This window comes from Littorina saxatilis, linkage group LG1 (assembly GCF_037325665.1).
Source record: "Littorina saxatilis isolate snail1 linkage group LG1, US_GU_Lsax_2.0, whole genome shotgun sequence".
Classification (NCBI taxonomy): domain Eukaryota; kingdom Metazoa; phylum Mollusca; class Gastropoda; order Littorinimorpha; family Littorinidae; genus Littorina; species Littorina saxatilis.
In genome coordinates this window covers 1,756,658-1,781,269 of record NC_090245.1, presented here as the reverse complement: position 1 = coordinate 1,781,269, position 24,612 = coordinate 1,756,658, and the positions used below count along the sequence as shown (strand labels likewise).

At 46.6% G+C, this 24,612-nt stretch overlaps 1 protein-coding gene across 1 annotated transcript; it reads left to right on the top strand.

The window, feature by feature from the left end:
* Positions 1 to 307: 307 nt before the first annotated feature.
* On the top strand, positions 308 to 23,592 carry LOC138950185 (uncharacterized). Its single transcript, XM_070321932.1, has 8 exons — positions 308 to 1,752; positions 5,957 to 6,210; positions 11,998 to 12,054; positions 12,090 to 12,325; positions 15,976 to 15,979; positions 16,469 to 16,656; positions 16,993 to 17,162; positions 20,791 to 23,592. The coding sequence occupies exons 1-8, from the start codon at positions 380 to 382 to the stop codon at positions 23,297 to 23,299; spliced, it is 4,791 nt and encodes a 1,596-aa protein (XP_070178033.1). The 5' UTR covers positions 308 to 379; the 3' UTR covers positions 23,300 to 23,592.
* The last annotated feature ends 1,020 nt before the right edge of the window (positions 23,593 to 24,612 follow it).

Below are 24,612 nucleotides of genomic sequence, written 5' to 3'. Positions count from 1 at the left end.
ATGGAGATTGCAAATCAGACAGAATAATGTAACGTGTCACAAAAACAGATAACAGTTAGCGACTAGTCCCCTTCTTTTTGATTTGAACAGAATCTTTTGTTGCTACCGACTGCGTCGAACATGAACTCTCAAATTGGACGGCTTGGAAACTCAAATTCTCTCCAAAAGTGTCTTCAAATGCTTCCAAAGAGAGACGCCTTGAATTGCTCCCTTTTTTGTCATACAACTACTCTACACAATGGATCCGACTTGAGCGCACATTAGAATAAGGACTTGGAGTACGCTCCCGCTGCGTAATGTACTACCGCTGCGTAATGTACTAAACGAAGGTAAGAAATAAGCAGGAAAACAAGGGAATCAGCGCTGCAGACGACCAGTCATGGCGTTCATGATACCGACAGTTGTGTTTGTAGCTTGTGCTGTAATCGTGGTACCGACAGACAGCTCACTGCCTATACCTTTTGAGCTAAGTATAGCGGACCCAGAAGAGTGGTGCAGGGATGCTGCCCAGAGAAGCCCGAGAAGGATCAGCAGCGTCAACACCTCTCTGTGTTTCGGCAGCCTGGAGGAATCCAGGGCCAGGGGGTTCCACTGGAGAGCAATGTTCATGTCGGTTGACCTGGAAAACCAGACACTACAGATGGAGCTGAAAATTCGTCGCGTGCGGATCTTCACTGCCGCGGCCGGGATCCGATTAGCAGGAGGTGAGTCGGTGCCAGTCAGCACGGTCCTCAAGGACCTGGACATCAACCACAACTTCAACGGCTACGGAACGGCGTCCGAGGGATCAACACGCAGCTCCGTGGTGTTCATGGGCCAGCTGACCACCACTCAGTTCGAAGGACGAATCATCTACAACTCCCTCAACAGAAGCCACAGCATGGAGTGCTTACACAAAAATAGTCTGCGCCCGGACTTCTTCAAGCACGACGCGTGTCTGTCGTGTGTCATTGCCACGTACGACGCACCGCCCGCACCGACATTCCCTGGCGGCTGGCGCTCAGAGGGAAACCCCCTCTGTAAGGACAATGGTACCAGCCATGAGAACGGAAGTCATAGCGACTTGGGTTATAATGATGCACACACCAACACATCCACGGTTCAAGAAGATGAGGAGGAATCAGGATTTCCTCGAACCGGCTTTTCCGATTATAAAAGTGATCAGCCCAACAGACCACCCGAACTACGTAACGGTGCTGACACAAGTAGAGAAGCTAATATGGTAGACAAAAAAGGAAGTGAAAGTTTTCAAACAACAGTCGACCCCATTGGCCATATTATAAATGCAGCTGACAAAGAACTAAGAGGCAGCGCTTCCACCGCTAAGAGTGACGATCAGGCATCAACACAGGCCGTTTCTACCTCAAGCGATTTACCGACACTTAAGCCAGAAAGCGTTGCTGCTCGCGCCCAGAAACCTCTCGGAGCAAGACGCCACCCAAAGCAGACGGTTCTGCAGCAAACAGACACCGCAACTAACAGTAAGTCCCATAGACAAAGACGCTCTGCCAGGACCAAGGCGTCAGGGACCCGCAAGAGCTTTCCGCAGCCAGACAGCTCTAAGAAAAGCAAGTTCTATCGACAAAGGCGGTCCGGTCGTCACTCAGAGAACGACAGCTACGTGGAGACGGTAAGCTGCTCGCTCCACCTGGTGGCAGACCATCTCTTCTTCGCGGACATGGGTGACCGCAGTTCAGCAAAGACTGTCAACTTGATGCTGTCCGTCATTATCGGAGCAGACGCCGTTTTCAGGTAATACTTCTCATTCACAACATGCGTAATGAGGGAAATAGTTGTACTGGATGGAGGTCGTTCCCCAGCCAAAGTTCATGAATTCTTCAGTCTCATAACACCTTCTTAGACTGTTTACTTTTGCAGCTTCATTCTTTCCAAGATACAGGTTGTGTTACTGTAAGACTAAGACCCCTCACTCACGTACAATACATGTTGTGTTACTGTAAGACTAAGACCCTCACCCACGTACAATACATGTTGTGTTACTGTAAGACTAAGACCCCTCACCCACGTACAATACATGTTGTGTTGCTGTAAGACTAAGAACCCTCACCCACGTACAATACATGTTGTGTTACTGTAAGACTAAGACCCTTCACTCACGTACAATACATGTTGTGTTACTGTAAGACTAAGACCCCTCACCCACGTACAATACATGTTGTGTTACTGTAAGACTAAGACCCCTCACCCACGTACAATACATGTTGTGTTACTGTAAGACTAAGACCCCTCATCCACGTACAATACATGTTGTGTTACTGTAAGACTAAGACCCCTCACCCACGTACACTACATGTCGTGTTGCTCTAAGACTAAGACCCCTCACCCACGTACAATACATGTTGTGTTACTGTAAGACTAAGACCCCTCACCCACGTACAATACATGTTGTGTTGCTGTAAGACTAAGACCCCTCACCCACGTACACTACATGTTGTGTTGCTCTAAGACTAAGACCCCTCACCCACGTTCAATACATGTTGTGTTACTGTAAGACTAAGACCCCTCACCCACGTACAATACATGTTGTGTTACTGTAAGACTAAGATCCCTCACCCACGTACAATACATGTTGTGTTGCTGTAAGACTAAGACCCCTCACCCACGTACACCACATGTTGTGTTGCTGTAAGACTAAGACCCCTCACCCACGTACAATACATGTTGTGTTGCTGTAAGACTAAGACCCCTCACCCACGTACAATACATGTTGTGTTGCTGTAAGACTAAGACCCCTCACCCACGTACAATACATGTTGTGTTACTGTAAGACTAAGACCCCTCACCCACGTTCAATACATGTTGTGCTACTGTAAGACTAAGACCCCTCACCCACGTACAATACATGTTGTGTTACTGTAAGACTAAGACCCCTCACCCACGTACAATACATGTTGTGTTACTGTAAGACTAAGACCCCTCACCCACGTTCAATACATGTTGTGTTACTGTAAGACTAAGACCCCTCACCCACGTTCAATACATGTTGTGTTACTGTAAGACTAAGACTCATCACCCACGTACAATACATGTTGTGTTGCTGTAAGACCCCTCCATGTAAACTGTAGTGTTACCGTAAGACCTCTACAAAGAGAGAACGCCTCACAGTAAAGGATCGTCTCAACTGCCAATTAACCTAACTAAAACTATGACAGGTACGAAAAGATACATCTGAAGTAGTGACATATTTACCCCGCCCACAGGGTGCCCTTTCTTTCTTTCTTTATTTGGTGTTTAACGTCGTTTTCAATCGTTCAAGGTTATATCGCGACGGGGGAAGGGGGGGGGGGGGTTGGATGGGATAGAGCCACTTGTTAATTGTTTCTTGTTCACAAAAGCACTAATCAAAAAATTGCTCCAGGGGCTTGCAACGTAGTACAATATATGACCTTACTGGGAGAATGCAAGTTTCCAGTACAAAGGACTTAACATTTCTTACATACTGCTTGACTAAAATCTTTACAAACATTGACTATAATCGATACAAGAAACACTTAACAAGGGTAAAAGGAGAAACAGAATCCGTTAGTCGCCTCTTACGACATGCTGGGGAGCATCCGGTAAATTCTTCCCCCTAACCCGCGGGGGGCACAGGGTGCCCTCATGGTGCCCTCATCAGTAGATGTGAATGCAGAGAACAATATTTGGGGGCCTGGGCTGAGGTGCACGAAGCGAAAGTGGGTGTCACCCAATTGGGTGGCAACAAAGTGCGGGTCTGATTGCATGGTTGAAATGGCAACAAAGTGCGGGTCTGATTGCATGGTTGAAATGGCAACAAAGTGCGGGTCTGATTGCATGGTTGAAATGGCAACAAAGTGCAGGGTCTGATTGCATGGTTGAAATGGCAACAAAGTGCGGGGTCTGATTGCATGGTTGAAATGGCAACAAAGTGCGGGGTCTGATTGCATGGTTGAAATGGCAACAAAGTGCAGGGTCTGATTGCATGTTGAAATGGCAACAAAGTGCAGGGTCTGATTGCATGGTTGAAATGGCAACAAAGTGCAGGGCCTGATTGCATGGTTGAAATGGCAACAAAGTGCAGGGTCTGATTGCATGGATGAAATGGCAATAAAGTTCGGGTCTGATTGCATGGCTGAAATGGCAACAAAGTGCAGGGTCTGATTGCATGGTTGAAATGGCAACAAAGTGCAGGGTCTGATTGCATGGTTGAAATGGCAACAAAGTGCGGGTCTGATTGCATGGTTGAAATGGCAACAAAGTGCGGGGTCTGATTGCATGGTTGAAATGGCAACAAAGTGCGGGGTCTGATTGCATGTTGAAATGGCAACAAAGTGCGGGGTCTGATTGCATGATTGAAATGGCAACAAATCTAAATGTCAAACAATCAGACATCGCGCCCTTTGGGTGGCAGCCACTTTGGCTTCGTGCAACTGAGCCCAGCTAGCTCAGATAGCAGAGCACTGGATTTGTCATTCTCGACTCCAGGCCGGGACGGACAGGGGTCAACTGTATCACTATCAGTGTATGTGCAGACTCGGGACGGACAGGGGTCAACTGTATCAGTGTATGTGCAGACTCGGGACGGACAGGGGTCAACTGTATCAGTGTATGTGCAGACTCGGGACGGACAGGGGTCAACTGTATGATCAGTGTATGTGCAGACTCGGGACGGACAGGGGTCAACTGTATCAGTGGATGTGCAGACTCGGGACGGACAGGGGTCAACTGTATCAGTGTATGTGCAGACTCGGGACGGACAGGGGTCAACTGTATCAGTGTATGTGCAGACTCGGGACGGACAGGGGTCAACTGTATCAGTGTATGAGCACGGAATTAACGCACACTTCGTTACAAAAACTCACGCCGATACCGGTGAAAGAGTGAAGCTTTGGCTAACACGACAAACAAGAAGGAATAACAGAGGGGTCAACACACATTGAAGAAAGAGAGAGAGAAGGAAGGAGGGACAGAGGGTAGGAGGGAAAGAGAGAGAGAGAGAGAGGGAGAAGGAGGGAGAGAGGGAAGGAGGGAGAGATAGGGAAAGAGAAAGGGAAGGAGAGGAGAAAGAAAAAGGAGATAGAAATGGAGAGAGAGAACGAACGAACGAACGAACCAACTTTATTTTTCGAGGGTAATGGAGTAGATACAGCAAAGATCTTTTTTCATCCAGCCCTCGCCCAAGAGGGAATTAACTAAGCAGAGAGAGAGAGAGAGAGAGAGAGAGAGAGAGAGAGAGAGAGAGAGAGAGAGAGAGAGAGAGAGAGAGAGAGAGAGAGAGAGATGGAAGAAAAGAAAGAAAGATAAAGAGATAGAAGTTAAAGAGACCTAAAAGAGCAAGAGCAGAAAGAAAGTAAAGAATGAAGAGCTAGGGAAAAGAACAGTAAAAAGAATAAATAAGGGAAGAACGTAGCAAAAAAAGGAAACAGTACAAGAGAGAAGAAGCTAGAGCATGCAAAAAGAGTTTGCAAATAAGAAAGAAGAAAGTGCTCAAGACAACAGGCCTCAGAGGGAATGGCCGTGCACTTCCAATCCAAAAGAGGCCTACAGAAGGTGAAGAACGAAAGAAGGGAAGGCACAGAAGAGGGTAAGTACAGAAGGGCTGAAGAAGGAACAGAGGTGGATAAAAGGAAAGAGTAAGAGGAAAAGAAGGGGAATGAGAGTGAAGAAGAAAAGGAGGAGAGTTACGATTCAACAAACACCCAAAGATTGCATTTTGAAAACGCACATAAAAATTCTCGCCTATGAAGGCGAGCACAATGTCCAACCCTCGTGTCATCGCTCTGGCACGTTAAAGATCACGTCGTTCTGCCAAAGGTGCCGGTGGCTGATTACACACAAACACGCTCCCAGCAATGGGATAACACAATAGTCAGCATGAAAACTATCCCTGACACCTGTTTCCCTGACACCTGTTTCCCTGACACCTGTTTCCCTGACACCTGTTTCCCTGACACCTGTTTCGCACTTGTAAATCCAGGGCGACGGACTTTGACGGCAACGGAGTGAGGGACAACATCGGCTTCTTGGTGAAGAACATCACCATCATGCACAACTCGTCCGCCGCCCTCTACGACTACTCGCGTTCCAACGACGACTCGTTCCAGTACCTGAGGAGCTTCTCCACTGTGGACTTTAGCGACGTGTGTTTGGGCGTGGCCTTCACTGCTATCGACTTTCAGAGGGGCGTGGTGGGCCTGGCCTGGTATGCGTCCTCCATGAGTGGCGGTACAGGTGAGTTGAGGATGTGTGTGTGTATGTGTGGGGGGGTGTCTATACTTTGAGGGTACGGTGCTACCTGCGTTGAAAGGAAGGCCCTTTGGACAACAAAAAGTGTCCCTACGTCCTCTCACGACATACATCATCATGTATTATGGTAAAGGTGTCCTCTCGTTGGAGGTGTCCACTCGCATCGCAGGTACCACCGTTCTAGGAAAGTCTGTATATGAGAGAGTGTTAATAGTTCGTGTCTATTGAAAAATGCCCCAAAATATTCAAACGAAGAAGAATGTCAAATCTGACTTTAATTCTTTTTCATTATTTTCTGCAAACACAAAGCATACCATCAAGCTGACCACGAATTGCACAAGTTAGCTGTTGAGCGAAAGTTGGGTCGCGTGTAACACACTCTTCAAAGGCATGAAAATGGTTTTTTGCTCAACAGAAAATACACATTAAGTTACACATCTTGTCTTCTCCCATTTCATCAGAGAAAAAGTTTGAAGCAAGTGTTGAGAATATCAGCAAGCAAACAAGCGAGATTTATTAGAATGACAAATATATAGGCCTACTGACAATGTCATTTGGGAAACGACCAAAACTGACACAATAACGTGGGTGTACATTGTGTTGTGTCCAGGTAATGAGTGTACATTGTGTTGTGTCCAGGTAATGAGTGTACATTGTGTTGTGTCCAGGTAATGAGTGTACATTGTGTTGTGTCCAGGTAATGAGTGTACATTGTGATGTGTCCAGGTAATGAGTGTACATTGTGTTGTGTCCAGGTAATGAGTGTACATTGTGTTGTGTCCAGGTAATGAGTGTACATTGTGTTGTGTCCAGGTAATGAGTGTACATTGTGATGTGTCCAGGTAATGAGTGTACATTGTGATGTGTCCAGGTAATGAGTGTACATTGTGTTGTGTCCAGGTAATGAGTGTACATTGTGTTGTGTCCAGGTAATGAGTGTATATTGTGTTGTGTCCAGGTAATGAGTGTATATTGTGTTGTGTCCAGGTAATGAGTGTACATTGTGGTGTGTCCAGGTAATGAGTGTACATTGTGGTGTGTCCAGGTAATGAGTGTACATTGTGTTGTGTCCAGGTAATGAGTGTACATTGTGGTGTGTCCAGGTAATGAGTGTACATTGTGGTGTGTCCAGGTAATGAGTGTACATTGTGTTGTGTCCAGGTAATGAGTGTACATTGTGGTGTGTCCAGGTAATGAGTGTACATTGTGTTGTGTCCAGGTAATGAGTGTACATTGTGGTGTGTCCAGGTAATGAGTGTACATTGTGTTGTGTCCAGGTAATGAGTGTACATTGTGTTGTGTCCAGGTAATGAGTGTACATTGTGGTGTGTCCAGGTAATGAGTGTACATTGTGTTGTGTCCAGGTAATGAGTGTACATTGTGTTGTGTCCAGGTAATGAGTGTATATTGTGTTGTGTCCAGGTAATGAGTGTATATTGTGTTGTGTCCAGGTAATGAGTGTACATTGTGTTGTGTCCAGGTAATGAGTGTACATTGTGTTGTGTCCAGGTAATGAGTGTACATTGTGGTGTGTCCAGGTAATGAGTGTACATTGTGTTGTGTCCAGGTAATGAGTGTACATTGTGTTGTGTCCAGGTAATGAGTGTACATTGTGGTGTGTCCAGGTAATGAGTGTATATTGTGTTGTGTCCAGGTAATGAGTGTACATTGTGTTGTGTCCAGGTAATGAGTGTATATTGTGTTGTGTCCAGGTAATGAGTGTATATTGTGTTGTGTCCAGGTAATGAGTGTACATTGTGGTGTGTCCAGGTAATGAGTGTATATTGTGTTGTGTCCAGGTAATGAGTGTACATTGTGGTGTGTCCAGGTAATGAGTGTACATTGTGTTGTGTCCAGGTAATGAGTGTACATTGTGTTGTGTCCAGGTAATGAGTGTATATTGTGTTGTGTCCAGGTAATGAGTGTACATTGTGTTGTGTCCAGGTAATGAGTGTACATTGTGTTGTGTCCAGGTAATGAGTGTATATTGTGTTGTGTCCAGGTAATGAGTGTACATTGTGTTGTGTCCAGGTAATGAGTGTATATTGTGTTGTGTCCAGGTAATGAGTGTACATTGTGTTGTGTCCAGGTAATGAGTGTATATTGTGGTGTGTCCAGGTAATGAGTGTATATTGTGGTGTGTCCAGGTAATGAGTGTACATTGTGTTGTGTCCAGGTAATGAGTGTATATTGTGTTGTGTCCAGGTAATGAGTGTACATTGTGGTGTGTCCAGGTAATGAGTGTATATTGTGTTGTGTCCAGGTAATGAGTGTATATTGTGTTGTGTCCAGGTAATGAGTGTACATTGTGTTGTGTCCAGGTAATGAGTGTACATTGTGTTGTGTCCAGGTAATGAGTGTACATTGTGGTGTGTCCAGGTAATGAGTGTACATTGTGGTGTGTCCAGGTAATGAGTGTACATTGTGGTGTGTCCAGGTAATGAGTGTACATTGTGTTGTGTCCAGGTAATGAGTGTATATTGTGTTGTGTCCAGGTAATGAGTGTACATTGTGTTGTGTCCAGGTAATGAGTGTATATTGTGGTGTGTCCAGGTAATGAGTGTATATTGTGTTGTGTCCAGGTAATGAGTGTACATTGTGTTGTGTCCAGGTAATGAGTGTATATTGTGGTGTGTCCAGGTAATGAGTGTATATTGTTTTGTGTCCAGGTAATGAGTGTATATTGTGGTGTGTCCAGGTAATGAGTGTATATTGTGTTGTGTCCAGGTAATGAGTGTACATTGTGGTGTGTCCAGGTAATGAGTGTACATTGTGTTGTGTCCAGGTAATGAGTGTATATTGTGATGTCCCCAGGTAATGAGTGTACATTGTGTTGTGTCCAGGTAATGAGTGTACATTGTGGTGTGTCCAGGTAATGAGTGTACATTGTGTTGTGTCCAGGTAATGAGTGTACATTGTGTTGTGTCCAGGTAATGAGTGTACATTGTGTTGTGTCCAGGTAATGAGTGTATATTGTGTTGTGTCCAGGTAATGAGTGTACATTGTGTTGTGTCCAGGTAATGAGTGTACATTGTGTTGTGTCCAGGTAATGAGTGTACATTGTGTTGTGTCCAGGTAATGAGTGTACATTGTGTTGTGTCCAGGTAATGAGTGTATATTGTGTTGTGTCCAGGTAATGAGTGTACATTGTGTTGTGTCCAGGTAATGAGTGTACATTGTGTTGTGTCCAGGTAATGAGTGTACATTGTGGTGTGTCCAGGTAATGAGTGTACATTGTGTTGTGTCCAGGTAATGAGTGTACATTGTGTTGTGTCCAGGTAATGAGTGTATATTGTGGTGTGTCCAGGTAATGAGTGTATATTGTGTTGTGTCCAGGTAATGAGTGTACATTGTGTTGTGTCCAGGTAATGAGTGTACATTGTGTTGTGTCCAGGTAATGAGTGTACATTGTGTTGTGTCCAGGTAATGAGTGTATATTGTGTTGTGTCCAGGTAATGAGTGTACATTGTGTTGTGTCCAGGTAATGAGTGTATATTGTGTTGTGTCCAGGTAATGAGTGTACATTGTGTTGTGTCCAGGTAATGAGTGTATATTGTGGTGTGTCCAGGTAATGAGTGTACATTGTGTTGTGTCCAGGTAATGAGTGTATATTGTGTTGTGTCCAGGTAATGAGTGTATATTGTGTTGTGTCCAGGTAATGAGTGTACATTGTGTTGTGTCCAGGTAATGAGTGTATATTGTGTTGTGTCCAGGTAATGAGTGTACATTGTGTTGTGTCCAGGTAATGAGTGTATATTGTGGTGTGTCCAGGTAATGAGTGTACATTGTGTTGTGTCCAGGTAATGAGTGTACATTGTGTTGTGTCCAGGTAATGAGTGTACATTGTGGTGTGTCCAGGTAATGAGTGTATATTGTGTTGTGTCCAGGTAATGAGTGTACATTGTGTTGTGTCCAGGTAATGAGTGTACATTGTGGTGTGTCCAGGTAATGAGTGTACATTGTGTTGTGTCCAGGTAATGAGTGTACATTGTGTTGTGTCCAGGTAATGAGTGTACATTGTGTTGTGTCCAGGTAATGAGTGTACATTGTGTTGTGTCCAGGAAATGAGTGTATATTGTGTTGTGTCCAGGTAATGAGTGTACATTGTGTTGTGTCCAGGTAATGAGTGTACATTGTGGTGTGTCCAGGTAATGAGTGTACATTGTGGTGTGTCCAGGTAATGAGTGTACATTGTGTTGTGTCCAGGTAATGAGTGTACATTGTGTTGTGTCCAGGTAATGAGTGTACATTGTGTTGTGTCCAGGTAATGAGTGTATATTGTGTTGTGTCCAGGTAATGAGTGTACATTGTGTTGTGTCCAGGTAATGAGTGTACATTGTGTTGTGTCCAGGTAATGAGTGTACATTGTGTTGTGTCCAGGAAATGAGTGTACATTGTGTTGTGTCCAGGTAATGAGTGTACATTGTGTTGTGTCCAGGTAATGAGTGTATATTGTGTTGTGTCCAGGTAATGAGTGTACATTGTGGTGTGTCCAGGTAATGAGTGTATATTGTGTTGTCCCCAGGTAATGAGTGTATATTGTGTTGTGTCCAGGTAATGAGTGTACATTGTGTTGTGTCCAGGAAATGAGTGTACATTGTGTTGTGTCCAGGTAATGAGTGTACATTGTGGTGTGTCCAGGTAATGAGTGTACATTGTGGTGTGTCCAGGTAATGAGTGTACATTGTGGTGTGTCCAGGTAATGAGTGTACATTGTGTTGTGTCCAGGTAATGAGTGTATATTGTGGTGTGTCCAGGTAATGAGTGTACATTGTGGTGTGTCCAGGTAATGAGTGTATATTGTGGTGTGTCCAGGTAATGAGTGTACATTGTGTTGTGTCCAGGTAATGAGTGTATATTGTGTTGTGTCCAGGTAATGAGTGTATATTGTGGTGTGTCCAGGTAATGAGTGTATATTGTGTTGTGTCCAGGTAATGAGTGTATATTGTGGTGTGTCCAGGTAATGAGTGTATATTGTGGTGTGTCCAGGTAATGAGTGTACATTGTGGTGTGTCCAGGTAATGAGTGTACATTGTGTTGTGTCCAGGTAATGAGTGTATATTGTGTTGTGTCCAGGTAATGAGTGTACATTGTGGTGTGTCCAGGTAATGAGTGTACATTGTGTTGTGTCCAGGTAATGAGTGTACATTGTGGTGTGTCCAGGTAATGAGTGTACATTGTGTTGTGTCCAGGTAATGAGTGTACATTGTGTTGTGTCCAGGTAATGAGTGTATATTGTGTTGTGTCCAGGTAATGAGTGTACATTGTGTTGTGTCCAGGTAATGAGTGTACATTGTGGTGTGTCCAGGTAATGAGTGTACATTGTGGTGTGTCCAGGTAATGAGTGTACATTGTGTTGTGTCCAGGTAATGAGTGTACATTGTGTTGTGTCCAGGTAATGAGTGTACATTGTGTTGTGTCCAGGTAATGAGTGTACATTGTGGTGTGTCCAGGTAATGAGTGTACATTGTGTTGTGTCCAGGTAATGAGTGTACATTGTGTTGTGTCCAGGTAATGAGTGTACATTGTGGTGTGTCCAGGTAATGAGTGTACATTGTGGTGTGTCCAGGTAATGAGTGTACATTGTGGTGTGTCCAGGTAATGAGTGTACATTGTGATGTGTCCAGGTAATGAGTGTACATTGTGATGTGTCCAGGTAATGAGTGTACATTGTGTTGTGTCCAGGTAATGAGTGTACATTGTGTTGTGTCCAGGTAATGAGTGTACATTGTGTTGTGTCCAGGTAATGAGTGTACATTGTGATGTCCCCAGGTAAAGGCGGGATCTGCGGTCAGAGGGTGTACCTACGCAGCGAGGAGAACAGCTTCAGCACGTAACATGAGTGTACATTGTGATGTCCCCAGGTAAAGGCGGTATCTGCGGTCAGCGGGTGTACCTACGCAGCGAGGAGAACAGCTTCAGCTTCAACACGGCCATCGTCACCTTCGTCAACCACGGCACCAGCGTGTCCATGGAGAAAGCCATCCTGACCATGGCCCACGAGTTCGGACATTGCTTCGGGTCCAGCCACGACGACATGAAAGGCAAGTGGCTCTCCGGCCCCGTACAGGTCACCTCCGCTGACCGCTCCGAGGATTGGGTCTGATGCATTCCCTTGTTGATTGTGCGCTTAGAGTTTATTTCTGTAAGTTCCCGTGTCGGCAGGTGTTGGTGCAATTCGCAACACTTTACGGCGTTTCGGCTCCAGGCTGGGGACATTTACGTCACTGTGCATAACTCATACTGGTAAAAAGAACGTAGTTCGGTTTGTTACGGAAGCCGCCTCTCTCAAATCCTTGCTCCAATCACTTGTTTATTCTTGATGCGAACATTGAAATAATGAAATAAGTGGTCGTCCCTTTCGTTATTAGCGAGATGTGTGTACAGTTCCAGCCGAAAGTTCGGCTTTTATTTTCATTTTTGTTCTTTTGAAAAATGTTGGATTGCTTCTGGCTGAATTACTGCATGCCCATACTGACTGCACGCCGGTGACGTCACTGCTCACTCTTGCTGCTGATTGGTTATGTAGGAAGCCAAGCATTTTGAGTTGTGTGCATCTTTCCTGAACAATTTCGAGCCATACTCTCTCTTTTTTTCAAAGTCTAGAACGCTAGAAAAGATATGGCGATCTGAAGTTCGAAGAACAACATATAGCTGAAACGCCGAGAGAAATCGTAACTAATTCTTGTATTTCTCCAGGAAAGCCCATTTTTTCTTACTAACCTTAGTGCTTAGAGGGCTGTCATACAGGCGACTCAGTCGTTGCGATTCAGTCGTCGCGATTCAGTCTTTGGCCGATCGCACATCACATCGTAGGCCATGACCCGTCACACTATGAACGATAGACGAACGATTGACGAACGATAACTCCACGCGAGCGGGGCGGAAGTGCCGTGTCACGGCAAACGCGCTTTGCGAGAGCAGACGCTAAATGTTCGAACGTCGCTCTACCTTTCTGAAAAATTCCTTTCAGCATTACGCCTTTGCAAGAAATAAAGTTCCCAGACAGCTGCAATTAATGTTTTCCGACCGCTGTACACGCCTAAAACGTCTCCTTTATATCTGAGTAAAAAACTGTTCTTCCAAAAAGTTTTGAATCGACGAAGAGACGCTGTACGCCACTGTCCGCCATTATTTTACGTCACGGCGTCAAGGCCGCAGCAACGCGTTCTGATTGGCTCTGTTGGCTCTGCCCCTGCGATTGACCGACGACTGGATCGCAGGAATAGAACATGTTCTAAACCTCAAAGCTACGAGGGAATCGCATGAGACTGAGTCGCAGACTTGTCGTAGCTGTTTTCTACGACTGAGTCGGCTGTGTGACAGGGTAAATCACGCGACTCAGTCGCATGTGTGACAGCCCTCTTATTCAGTTCTATATAGAGCTGACCTGTCTGTGTTGAGTTATGTGAATGTTTTAAATGACGAATCATTTGTGCTGCTATATTTACTTGAGCATGAGTTGCTCCTGTTGGCACGTTCATAAATTGGATGAAGTTTGCATTGATTGTTTCCGAGTATGATTTTGATTTTGAGTGCGTGTAGTTCACATACCGTTTGTGTTTGAGTGCGTGTAGTTCACATACCGTGTGTGTTTGAGTGCGTGTAGTTCACATACCGTGTGTGTTTGAGTGCGTGTAGTTCACATACCGTTTGTGTTTGAGTGCGTGTAGTTCACATACCGTGTGTGTTTGAGTGCGTGTAGTTCACATACCGTGTGTGTTTGAGTGCGTGTAGTTCACATACCGTGTGTGTTTGAGTGCGTGTAGTTCACATACCGTTTGTGTTTGAGTGCGTGTAGTTCACATACCGTTTGATTTTGAGTGCGTGTAGTTCACATGCCGTTTGTGTTTGAGTAAATCTGCTTGAGCATGCGCATGTGCCAGACTCTGATTTTTCCATATTTGAAAGCAACAGTACGAACAGCTTTTCTTGAAAATATCGTCGACATGAATACTATAAACAGATTTATATTCAGACCAATACCGTAAACGACCTTGTATACGCCCACCCCCCTACATGCATCAACTTTGCCCAAAAGTTGGGGGTGGGCGTTTACTGGGTACTATACCCTTGGCAGGAGCGGTTCCTTTGCTGGAATAACGATATTTTGGTCGTATGGCATAGAAGTGTTCAAAGTATGCGTTATTGCACAACACTTTCCTCTCTCTCACGCACGCACACTCACAGGGAATTCTGCAAGCAAACCGCGAAGATAATCGTGTTGCTTTCGTGTCTGTTGACAAGTTTATAACTTCAAAATATCTTTGGCCCTCTACCCGTTCTTGGTCAACAGATCAAAGAACACCTCAATCAACTTCTTCAGACATCACCTACCGCCCAAGATGAAGCTTTCGTTTCTTTTTTTCCCTCACAGTCTGATGCATCAAAAATGTATCGCGATTCTCCAGCCACTCTAGAATTCTTTTTCTGTCCACTCAGCGAAACATTTCCAAGGAAGGAAAACGATTAAAAAACAACAATAACATCAACTAAATAATCTTTTTTTCCCCTTGTCTACTCCAATGATCGTAACTTGGGGGTGGGCGTTTACTAGGCACTGTACCCTGTGCGCAGAATTTGACCAAAAGTAGGGTGTGGGCGTTTACTCGATACTGGGCGTATACAAGGTAGTTTACGTAGAGGTTACATGCCGAGTCTCAGTGATTATCAAAAATAATGGTCGAAGTTAGCGGATCATGAAAAATGCGAGCTTCAGCGAGCTTTTTCATGACCGCGAACTGAGACCATTATTTTTGATAATCACTGAGACGAGGTATGTAACCTCTTTATCCCTCCTTTCTTCAGTTATTCAAAGAAAAGAGGAGTTTTTGTGCGAAAGTTTGATCGAATCATATTCACCCAACCAGTCTACCTGCGCAGGCGATCGATTAATGCGCGGTTGAATAGTTCCGTGCAAATCATTCAATTTTGTTAACACTTCTTGTCAGTTTCCATGTTTTGAACTAAAATCAAGTACACAGTTATGTTGTCATTCTGCTGTGGCGGTAAAGGCAGATAGTGTGTGTTCTGTTCATGTTTTGGTATCGCTCAGGAAATGTTCTTTCCTCGAATGTGACTAGCAGACGAAGTTTTACACCCGTGTTCCAACGCTAAAAACTGTATGAAGTTTAGTTTTCTGGGGCAAAATAGTGTATGAAACCGCTGCATGTTCTTCAAGTTGATTAAATGTTTGTAATTGATTGCGTGTGATCTGTTTATAAAATGAAATATTGTTGAAAACTGACCGTCGGATTGCAGTCTTGTAGATGCAGCCGAAATCTGGAAGGGGAACTACTCGTGTCGCTAGACAAAGTATGAGAGTTACTTTCCCTTGGAATCTTGCTAGCGATAAACGATTGTGCACGGCAGATCTGAATTCAGAAAACAACCAAACTCATGGATTTTATATTGAGATTCATGTGTTCAAGCCTGTAGTTGCTGGTTTAAATGCGGTATGGTTGTATTGTTTGCTCCAGAAATGTATATTTTGTACATTAGAGTGTTCTGAACTTTTGAGTCGCAAAAAGTAGATCCACAATGTGTACAGTCTCTACCCATGAGCTATCGAGGATTCAGGCCCGTTGTTGGGTAAGTGATTTTGGTTGTTGGGTAAGTTACCGAAAAATAACTAGCCCTACAAGTTTACAGAGAGAAAGAAGCAGAGGGGGGGATAAGGTACTTTACACACGTACAGAAATATGTGCACATTCGCATCATTACAGCAGCCAAAATACTCTTCCTGCCCAGACTGGTGACAATAGTCACATGCACATCATTATATAATATACAGAAGCCAACAATATTCTTCCTGTTAATTGGATATAAAATAGTCACATGTATACACATCATTATATACAGAAGCCAAACATACTCTTCCTGTTAATTGGATATAAAATAGTCACAGGACGTCGTGCAACTTTTGGCGTAACTCGTTCGTTTTAAACAGTTTTTCGGGAGAAGGACACAACTGATTATTTTTTTATTATGAAATAGTGTTCCGCGGGTATGGATAAAAAGATTTTTTAAAAAGTTAAATCATGTATTGTCAATCGCATTTAATAAAGAGAATATTTCTCATGGAGAATGATTTACTTTCTCTAAAGCACAAAAACATCAACATCGCCAAGAATTGAGTTACGCCAAAATTCCACGAAGACTTCGATACGCATCATTACAGCAGCCCAAATATTCTTATTGCTAACTGGTTACAATAGTCCAGGCTACGTTGTGCACGTGACAGGGTCGGCGTGCAATAGGGAGTACCCCCAGGGCTCCTACCTGATGCAGAAGTACCGTCCGTCTCTCTACTCGCCCAACAACTACAAGTTCTCCCCCTGCTCGCTCAGACAGATGTACCCCGTCATCGCGCGAAAAGGAGGCTGTCTCACGCGCTACTACGGCCCCACCTGTGGAAACGGGGTGGTGGAGGTAGGTCAACATCACGATACTACATTTCAATCGAAGGTCAATACGTAGTCCCCACCCCCACCCCGCTACACACGCACAACATGCTCTGCCCTCTGCTCCCTCTTTTAGCTCCGATGCAAAAGACATAAGTAAAAGCCTATCAGAATTAATTTATAATGGAAAAAAACCCATTTGAAATTCTCTCGTAGTAAAACGCCTCTCTCTCTCTCAGTGCGTGTGTGCGTGCTCGCGTGCGTGTGTGCGTGCTCGCGTGCGTGCGTGCTTTTGTGTGTGTTTGTGTGTGTGTATTTGTCTGTAGCACTGTACCGTATGTTATCTACTGTCTGTCCCGTGCAGGACGGCGAGGAGTGTGACTGCGGGCTGACAGGGGCGTGTCGATTCAACGACCCTTGCTGTTCTCCTGGGGACGCCCCTCCCTCCAGTCCCGATCCTCCCTGCACGGTGCGCCGCTCACAGGGCCTCGACTGCTCTCCCGTCACCTCCTCCTGCTGCTCAGACAAGTGCAAGTGAGTGTGGGTGGGGTGGGGGTGGTGGAGCTGGACTGAGTAGGGGTGGGGATGTTACAGATACGGTCCCCAGCACCAGCCTGGCTTTTAACAAATAAATTGATCAAGAAACAATTGCCCGCTCTGCGTTGAAAGCAGTCAGGGTGTGGACTGTGGGTATAACGCTTCTTGTCAGGGTGTGGACTGTGGGTATAACGCTTCTTGTCAGGGTGTGGACTGTGGGTATGTGAAGGATCGTCTAATCCTGTGTACACGCTTCTTGTCAGGGTGTGGACTGTGGGTATGTGAAGGATCGTCTGATCCTGTGTACACGCTTCTTGTCAGGGTGTGGACTGTGGGTATAACGCTTCTTGTCAGGGTGTGGACTGTGGGTATAACGCTTCTTGTCAGGGTGTGGACTGTGGGTATGTGAGGGATCGTCTAATCCTGTGTACACGCTTCTTGTCAGGGTGTGGACTGTGGGTATGTGAAGGATCGTCTGATCCTGTGTACACGCTTCTTGTCAGGGTGTGGACTGTGGGTATAACGCTTCTTGTCAGGGTGTGGACTGTGGGTATAACGCTTCTTGTCAGGGTGTGGACTGTGGGTATAACGCTTCTTGTCAGGGTGTGGACTGTGGGTATAACGCTTCTTGTCAGGGTGTGGACTGTGGGTATGTGAAGGATCGTCTAATCCTGTGTACACGCTTCTTGTCAGGGTGTGGACTGTGGGTATGTGAAGGATCGTCTGATCCTGTGTACACGCTTCTTGTCAGGGTGTGGACTGTGGGTATAACGCTTCTTGTCAGGGTGTGGACTGTGGGTATGTGAGGGATCGTCTAATCCTGTGTACACGCTTCTTGTCAGGGTGTGGACTGTGGGTATGTGAAGGATCGTCTGATCCTGTGTACACGCTTCTTGTCAGGGTGTGGACTGTGGGTATAACGCTTCTTGTCAGGGTGTGGACTGTGGGTATAACGCTTCTTGTCAGGGTGTGGACTGTGGGTATAACGCTTCTTGTCAGGGTGTGGACTGTGGGTATAACGCTTCTTGTCAGGGTGTGGACTGTGGGTATGTGAGGGATCGTCTAATCCTGTGTACACGCTTCTTGTCAGGGTGTGGACTGTGGGTATGTGAAGGATCGTCTGATCCTGTGTACACGCTTCTTGTCAGGGTGTGGACTGTGGGTATAACGCTTCTTGTCAGGGTGTGGACTGTGGGTATAACGCTTCTTGTCAGGGTGTGGACTGTGGGTATGTGAGGGATCGTCTGATCCTGTGTACACGCTTCTTGTCAGGGTGTGGACTGTGGGTATGTGAGGGATCGTCTGATCCTGTGTACACGCTTCTTGTCAGGGTGTGGACTGTGGGTATGTGAGGGATCGTCTGATCCTGTGTACACGCTTCTTGTCAGGGTGTGGACTGTGGGTATGTGAGGGATCGTCTAATCCTATGTACACGCTTCTTGTCAGGGTGTGGACTGTGGGTATGTGAGAGATCGTCTAATCCTGTGTACACGCTTCTTGTCAGGGTGTGGACTGTGAGTATGTGAGGGATCGTCTAATCCTATGTACACGCTTCTTGTCAGGGTGTGGAACGTGGGTATGTGAGGGATCGTCTAATCCTGTGTACACGCTTCTTGTCAGGGTGTGGACTGTGGGTATGTGAAGGATCGTCTGATCCTATGTACACGCTTCTTGTCAGGGTGTGGACTGTGGGTATGTGAGGGATCGTCTAATCCTATGTACACGCTTCTTGTCAGGGTGTGGACTGGGGGTATGTGAGGGATCGTCTAATCCTGTGTACACGCTTCTTGTCAGGGTGTGGACTGTGGGTATGTCAGGGATCGTCTGATCCTGTGTACACGCTTCTTGTCAGGGTGTGGACTGTGGGAATGTGAGGGATCGTCTAACGCTTCTTGTCAGGGTGTGGAACGTGGGTATGTGAGGGATCGTCTAATACTGTGTACAGGCTTCTAGTCAGGGTGTGGACTGTGGGTATGTCAGGGATCGTCTGATCCTGTGTACACGCTTCTTGTCAGGGTGTGGACTGTGATGGGTATGTGAGGGATCGTCTAATCCTATGTACACGCTTCTTGTCAGGGTGTGGACTGTGGGTATGTGAGGGATCGTCTAATCCTGTGTACACGCTTCTTGTCAGGGTGTGGACTGTGGGTATGTGAGGGATCGTCTGATCCTATGTACACGCTTCTTGTCAGGGTGTGGACTGTGGGTATGTGAGGGATCGTCTTATCCTATGTACACGCTTCTTGTCAGGGTGTGGACTGTGGGTATGTGAGGGATCGTCTGATCCTGTGTACACGCTTCTTGTCAGGGTGTGGACTGTGGGTATGTGAGGGATCGTCTAATCCTGTGTACACGCTTCTTGTCAGGGTGTGGACTGTGGGTAAGTGAGGGATCGTCTGATCCTATGTACACGCTTCTTGCCAGGGTGTGGACTGTGGGTATGTGAGGGATCGTCTAATCCTATGTACACGCTTCTTGTCAGGGTGTGGACTGTGGGTATGTGAGAGATCGTCTAATCCTGTGTACACGCTTCTTGTCAGGGTGTGGACTGTGGGTATGTGAAGGATCGTCTTATCCTATGTACACGCTTCTTGTCAGGGTGTGGACTGTGGGTATGTGAGGGATCGTCTAATCCTGTGTACACGCTTCTTGTCAGGGTGTGGACTGTGGGTATGTGAGGGATCGTCTAATCCTGTGTACACGCTTCTTGTCAGGGTGTGGACTGTGGGTATGTGAGGGATCGTCTAATCCTGTGTACACGCTTCTTATCAGGGTGTGGACTGTGGGTATGTGAGGGATCGTCTAATCCTGTGTACACGCTTCTTGCCAGGGTGTGGACTGTGGGTATGTGAGGGATCGTCTAATCCTATGTACACGCTTCTTGTCAGGGTGTGGACTGTGGGTATGTGAGGGATCGTCTAATCCTATGTACACGCTTCTTGTCAGGGCAGTCATATCAACAGCAACACCTTTGGAAATGTTGATTAAGACCTGGCTTGACTCTTTGTCACTTAAACGATTGTAGATACTGTACTGTACTGTACGTTACTCCTGTATGCAGACACTTGAGTCAGACTGCTGGCTGTAACATGTGACTCCTGTGTGCAGACACTTGAGTCAGACTGCTGACTGTAACATGTGACTCCTGTGTGCAGACACTTGAGTCAGACTGCTGACTGTAACAAGTGACTCCTGTGTGCAGACACTTGAGTCAGACTGTTGACTGTAACATGTGACTCCTGTATGCAGACACTTGAGTCAGACTGCTGGCTGTAACATGTGACTCCTGTGTGCAGACACTTGAGTCAGACTGCTGACTGTAACATGTGACTCCTGTATGCAGACACTTGAGTCAGACTGCTGGCTGTAACATGTGACTCCTGTGTGCAGACACTTGAGCCAGACTGCTGACTGTAACATGTGACTCCTGTGTGCAGACACTTGAGCCAGACTGCTGGCTGTAACATGTGACTCCTGTGTGCAGACACTTGAGTCAGACTGCTGGCTGTAACTTGTGACTCCTGTGTGCAGACACTTGAGTCAGACTGCTGACTGTAACTTGTGACTCCTGTGTGCAGACACTTGAGTCAGACTGCTGACTGTAACATGTGACTCCTGTGTGCAGACACTTGAGCCAGGAGGAGCGGTACGTGTGTCGCCAGGCTGCTGACTGCTACAAGCAGGCTATCTGTGACGGTCAGGGTCCCCTGTGTCCAGTGTCCACCCTGCAGCCGGACGGGACCCCGTGTCACGGCAGTGTCAGGGTGTGTGTCGGGGGAGGCTGTCGTGACTCGCTGTGCGTCAGAGCCGGGCTGGAGGACTGCTTCTGCTCGGGGAGGGAGGAGGACCGCTGCAAGCTGTGCTGCAAGCGGTCCCACAACTCGCCGTGTCTGCCGGCAGCGGCCTTCAACATCACGGGCCAGGCTGACATCTACCTCCAGGAGGGCGACGGCTGTCTCAACTACCGGGGAGTGTGCACATTGGGCCGCAAAGACGGCGATCATGACACGAGGTATTGCGCCACAGTGGACAGCCTGGACGGTGATTTCTCTGCCCTGATAGGCCTGGCGTCAGACAGTGGGTCGGGCGACAGGGCCGCGGCGTACAACACGTGGCTCTACCTGCTGCTCCTCCCCGTCCTCCCCGCTGTGGCGGTGTTGGTGTGGCGGACAGGACCTCGTATCACCACAAACACCTGCAGAAGGCCGGGGCACGGTGAGCAGGCCAGCAACAGTCCCAGGCTGGCGGCGCTCGTCACTACTGCCCACAGTCGTTCCCGTGCCTTTGACCAGCAGGCGAGGAGAGCGGCCGCCGCCTGTGACAGGATCTGTTCCAGACTGGAGCAGCAGGAGCAAGGCCGACGCCAGCTGCATGACGTGGCTAAACACGCCACAAGGCGTCGTCAAAGCATCGTGTCCCAAGGATTCCTCGATGAATTTATGCACGCCTCTCTTGTGAAATACGATTCGAGACCTACAAAGTTGGCTTCATCTTATCAGGGTCTGGAGAGGAAAGGGTCTTACCAAAACCACGGCCCTAAACGACAAAGATCGCCCCACAAGTCACGGTCACCAAGACGGGTGATAAGACGTGAAGTGTTTCCAGGGTCTGCCCGTATCCCATCGTGTCCACGACAATCTGTAGGGAGCAGCGTTCGTTTTGAGCGTGTGCACGGTGATCTGTCTGACGAAAGCGTGGATATAAGACTAACCGATCGCCCTTCAAGGCGTTCATATAGAGCGGCTTATTCCAAGCACGACTTCGGTCATCCTCTTTCCAGAGAAAGACCTTTATTTCACGACCACAACACCTCAAGGTCTTCAGAACAGACTAAACTGACATTGCATCCACGCAAAACCAAAAACAAAAGTGAGCATGCAACTGGTAAACGCCCTCGTCAAAATCCAAGATCAGACTCGTACTTTGATCCTGCAGTGCGACTGGAAGTGTGCAAGGGAGGGCAGTTTCAAGAGTTGTCTTCACGATTTGATAGTCAGGTAACAGAGAGGAGAAACGAAGGAGCATTATTTGACTATTCTTCGGATCAGTCTTGTTTGGCTTGGCCGTCAGAGGCAGCCAATGAGCACAACACGCGCCTCGCATTGAAAGCAAGAAGGGGGAGGACATATTTGCAGAAAGCAAAAAGGGAGAGGACATATCTAGCGACAGAAAAGGAAAGGCCTTTCGTCAGCACCCAGCGTTGTGCACCTTCACACATGGCACGTGATGTAAGTGAAGCCAGGACGTTGTCACTGCAACCCTGTGTTCCACGCGACACGGCTGTCAGCTCTTCGTGGTCGTCAGGACTGGAGTCCAACACCGGCATGGACAAATCCAGGACGCCATCCCCAGAACACTGTGTCAAACCTAACACGGAGATAAGTTCTTCTAAATCTTCCGAGCATGAGTCTAACCGGGATGTGAACAGGAATGAAGCAGTGTTGAGGGATTTCCTCAAGAACAGGACATTGAGGCTGGACCCCGACAGTGAAAGTAGCGATGTCCATGAAAGCTGTGAGCCATCAGAACCATCAGTCCTGACGTCCCTCGCACACGTACACAGAGATGGGACATGTCTGCCGGACCTTTACACTGACACAGTCGCGTCCTCTAGCACGTGTCAGCCGTCAAGTGAGCCGTCAGGAATGGAGTCTATCGCCAACACAGAGGAGCGAGCACCCGTGCAACACTCTGAGAATGCTGGGTCTGGGTCCTCCGGGGCGTCAGACTCAGTCAAGTCAGGGTTGACTTGCCAGACACACTCGGCTGGGTCCCAGCAACGTTCTTTGTCCTCCTTCTCGGCGTCACCATCTCCAGCAAGCACAGAGGCATCATTAACAACCTTTCCTTCTGCACACGATGGACAGTTCTCGGCGTCACTCTCTCCAACAAACACAGAGGCATCATCACCAACCTTTTCTTCTGAACACGATGGACAGTTCTCGGCGTCACTCTCTCCAGCAAACACAGAGGCATCATTACCAACCTTTCCTTCTGCACACGATGGACAGTTCTCGGCGTCACCCTCTCCAGCAAACACAGAGGCATCATCACCAACCTTTCCTTCTGCTCACGATGGTCAGTTCCGGCGGTCCAATTTGTCCGATACGTCAGAATGGTCGGCGGATTCTTGATCTAAAAACAGTTCTCAATAAACACTGACTGCGGGTATCGTCATCCCAAGACCAGAAGTCAAGTTCGTAGGCCAGAATCATATATTCTCATTTATGTGTTACATGATTGACTCCCTCAACAAGAAATCCCAAAACATTTACTTCAGTGCTGGCTACTTAAGCTTTGTCTTATAATATTATGTTTTTGAGCAAAATGAGATTTGCTATTAATGAATTGTTTTCCTAAAAGCCACTAGTGTGAATCTTTGAAATCCATACATCAAAATAAAAATAAAAATCCAATCCAGAAAGCGGTCGGGGTGTTGGTGTTTGGTATGTGTCTGGGTGGAAGGATTGTCTTATCTCACGTACACGCCTGTCAAGATCCAATGTGTTGAGCACAATTGTTTATATGGGAAGGACTGTGCTTTTAATTCTCCTGATTTCCCGAATAACCCGGTGACTCCGACAGTCTTGTAAAGGTCTGATCTGTTTATTATGCTTGTAATACATTTATGCCGAATTATCTGTGAATTTTATTGGAAAAAGAGAATGTTGCTTCCACACACACACACACATGACACACACACACAAACACAAAAACACAAACACACACACACACACACACATCGTGGCACGTCACACACACACACACACACACACACACACACATACACACACACACACACACACACACCGTGCACACACACACGTGCCGTGGCACACGCACACACAGACACACACACAATCCTCCCATTATATTTTAAACAGAAAAATTAAAGTAGTGAAATGACTGAAGGGCATGAACCTAATATTTTGGCACCGAAACACTGAAAAACAACACACACACACACATACACACACACACACACACACACACACACACACACACCGTCACACACACACACACACACACACACACACGGTCACACACACACACACACCGTCACACACACAAACACACACACACCGTCACACACACACACTGACACACACACACTCACACACAACAACGGAGCATGGAACATTAAAACACGCATCATGTCTTACATGTTTGACTGGATTTTGCGTATCTGGTCATGCTGTCAAGTGATTAACGTCAAAACTTGATAAGCAAACCTAACTTCTCTCTCTCTCTCTCTCTCTCTCTCTCTCTCTCTCTCTCTCTCTCTCTCTCTCTCTCTCTCTCTCTCTCTCTCTCTCTCTCTCTCTAGTCTCTCTCTCTCGCTCTCTCTCCGCTTCATTTAAAACCATTGATTACAAAGGGTACCATTTTTTTTTTAGTACTGTGAATTCTGGGAACTCTGCGAATTATTTTTTTTCTCTCTCTCGAT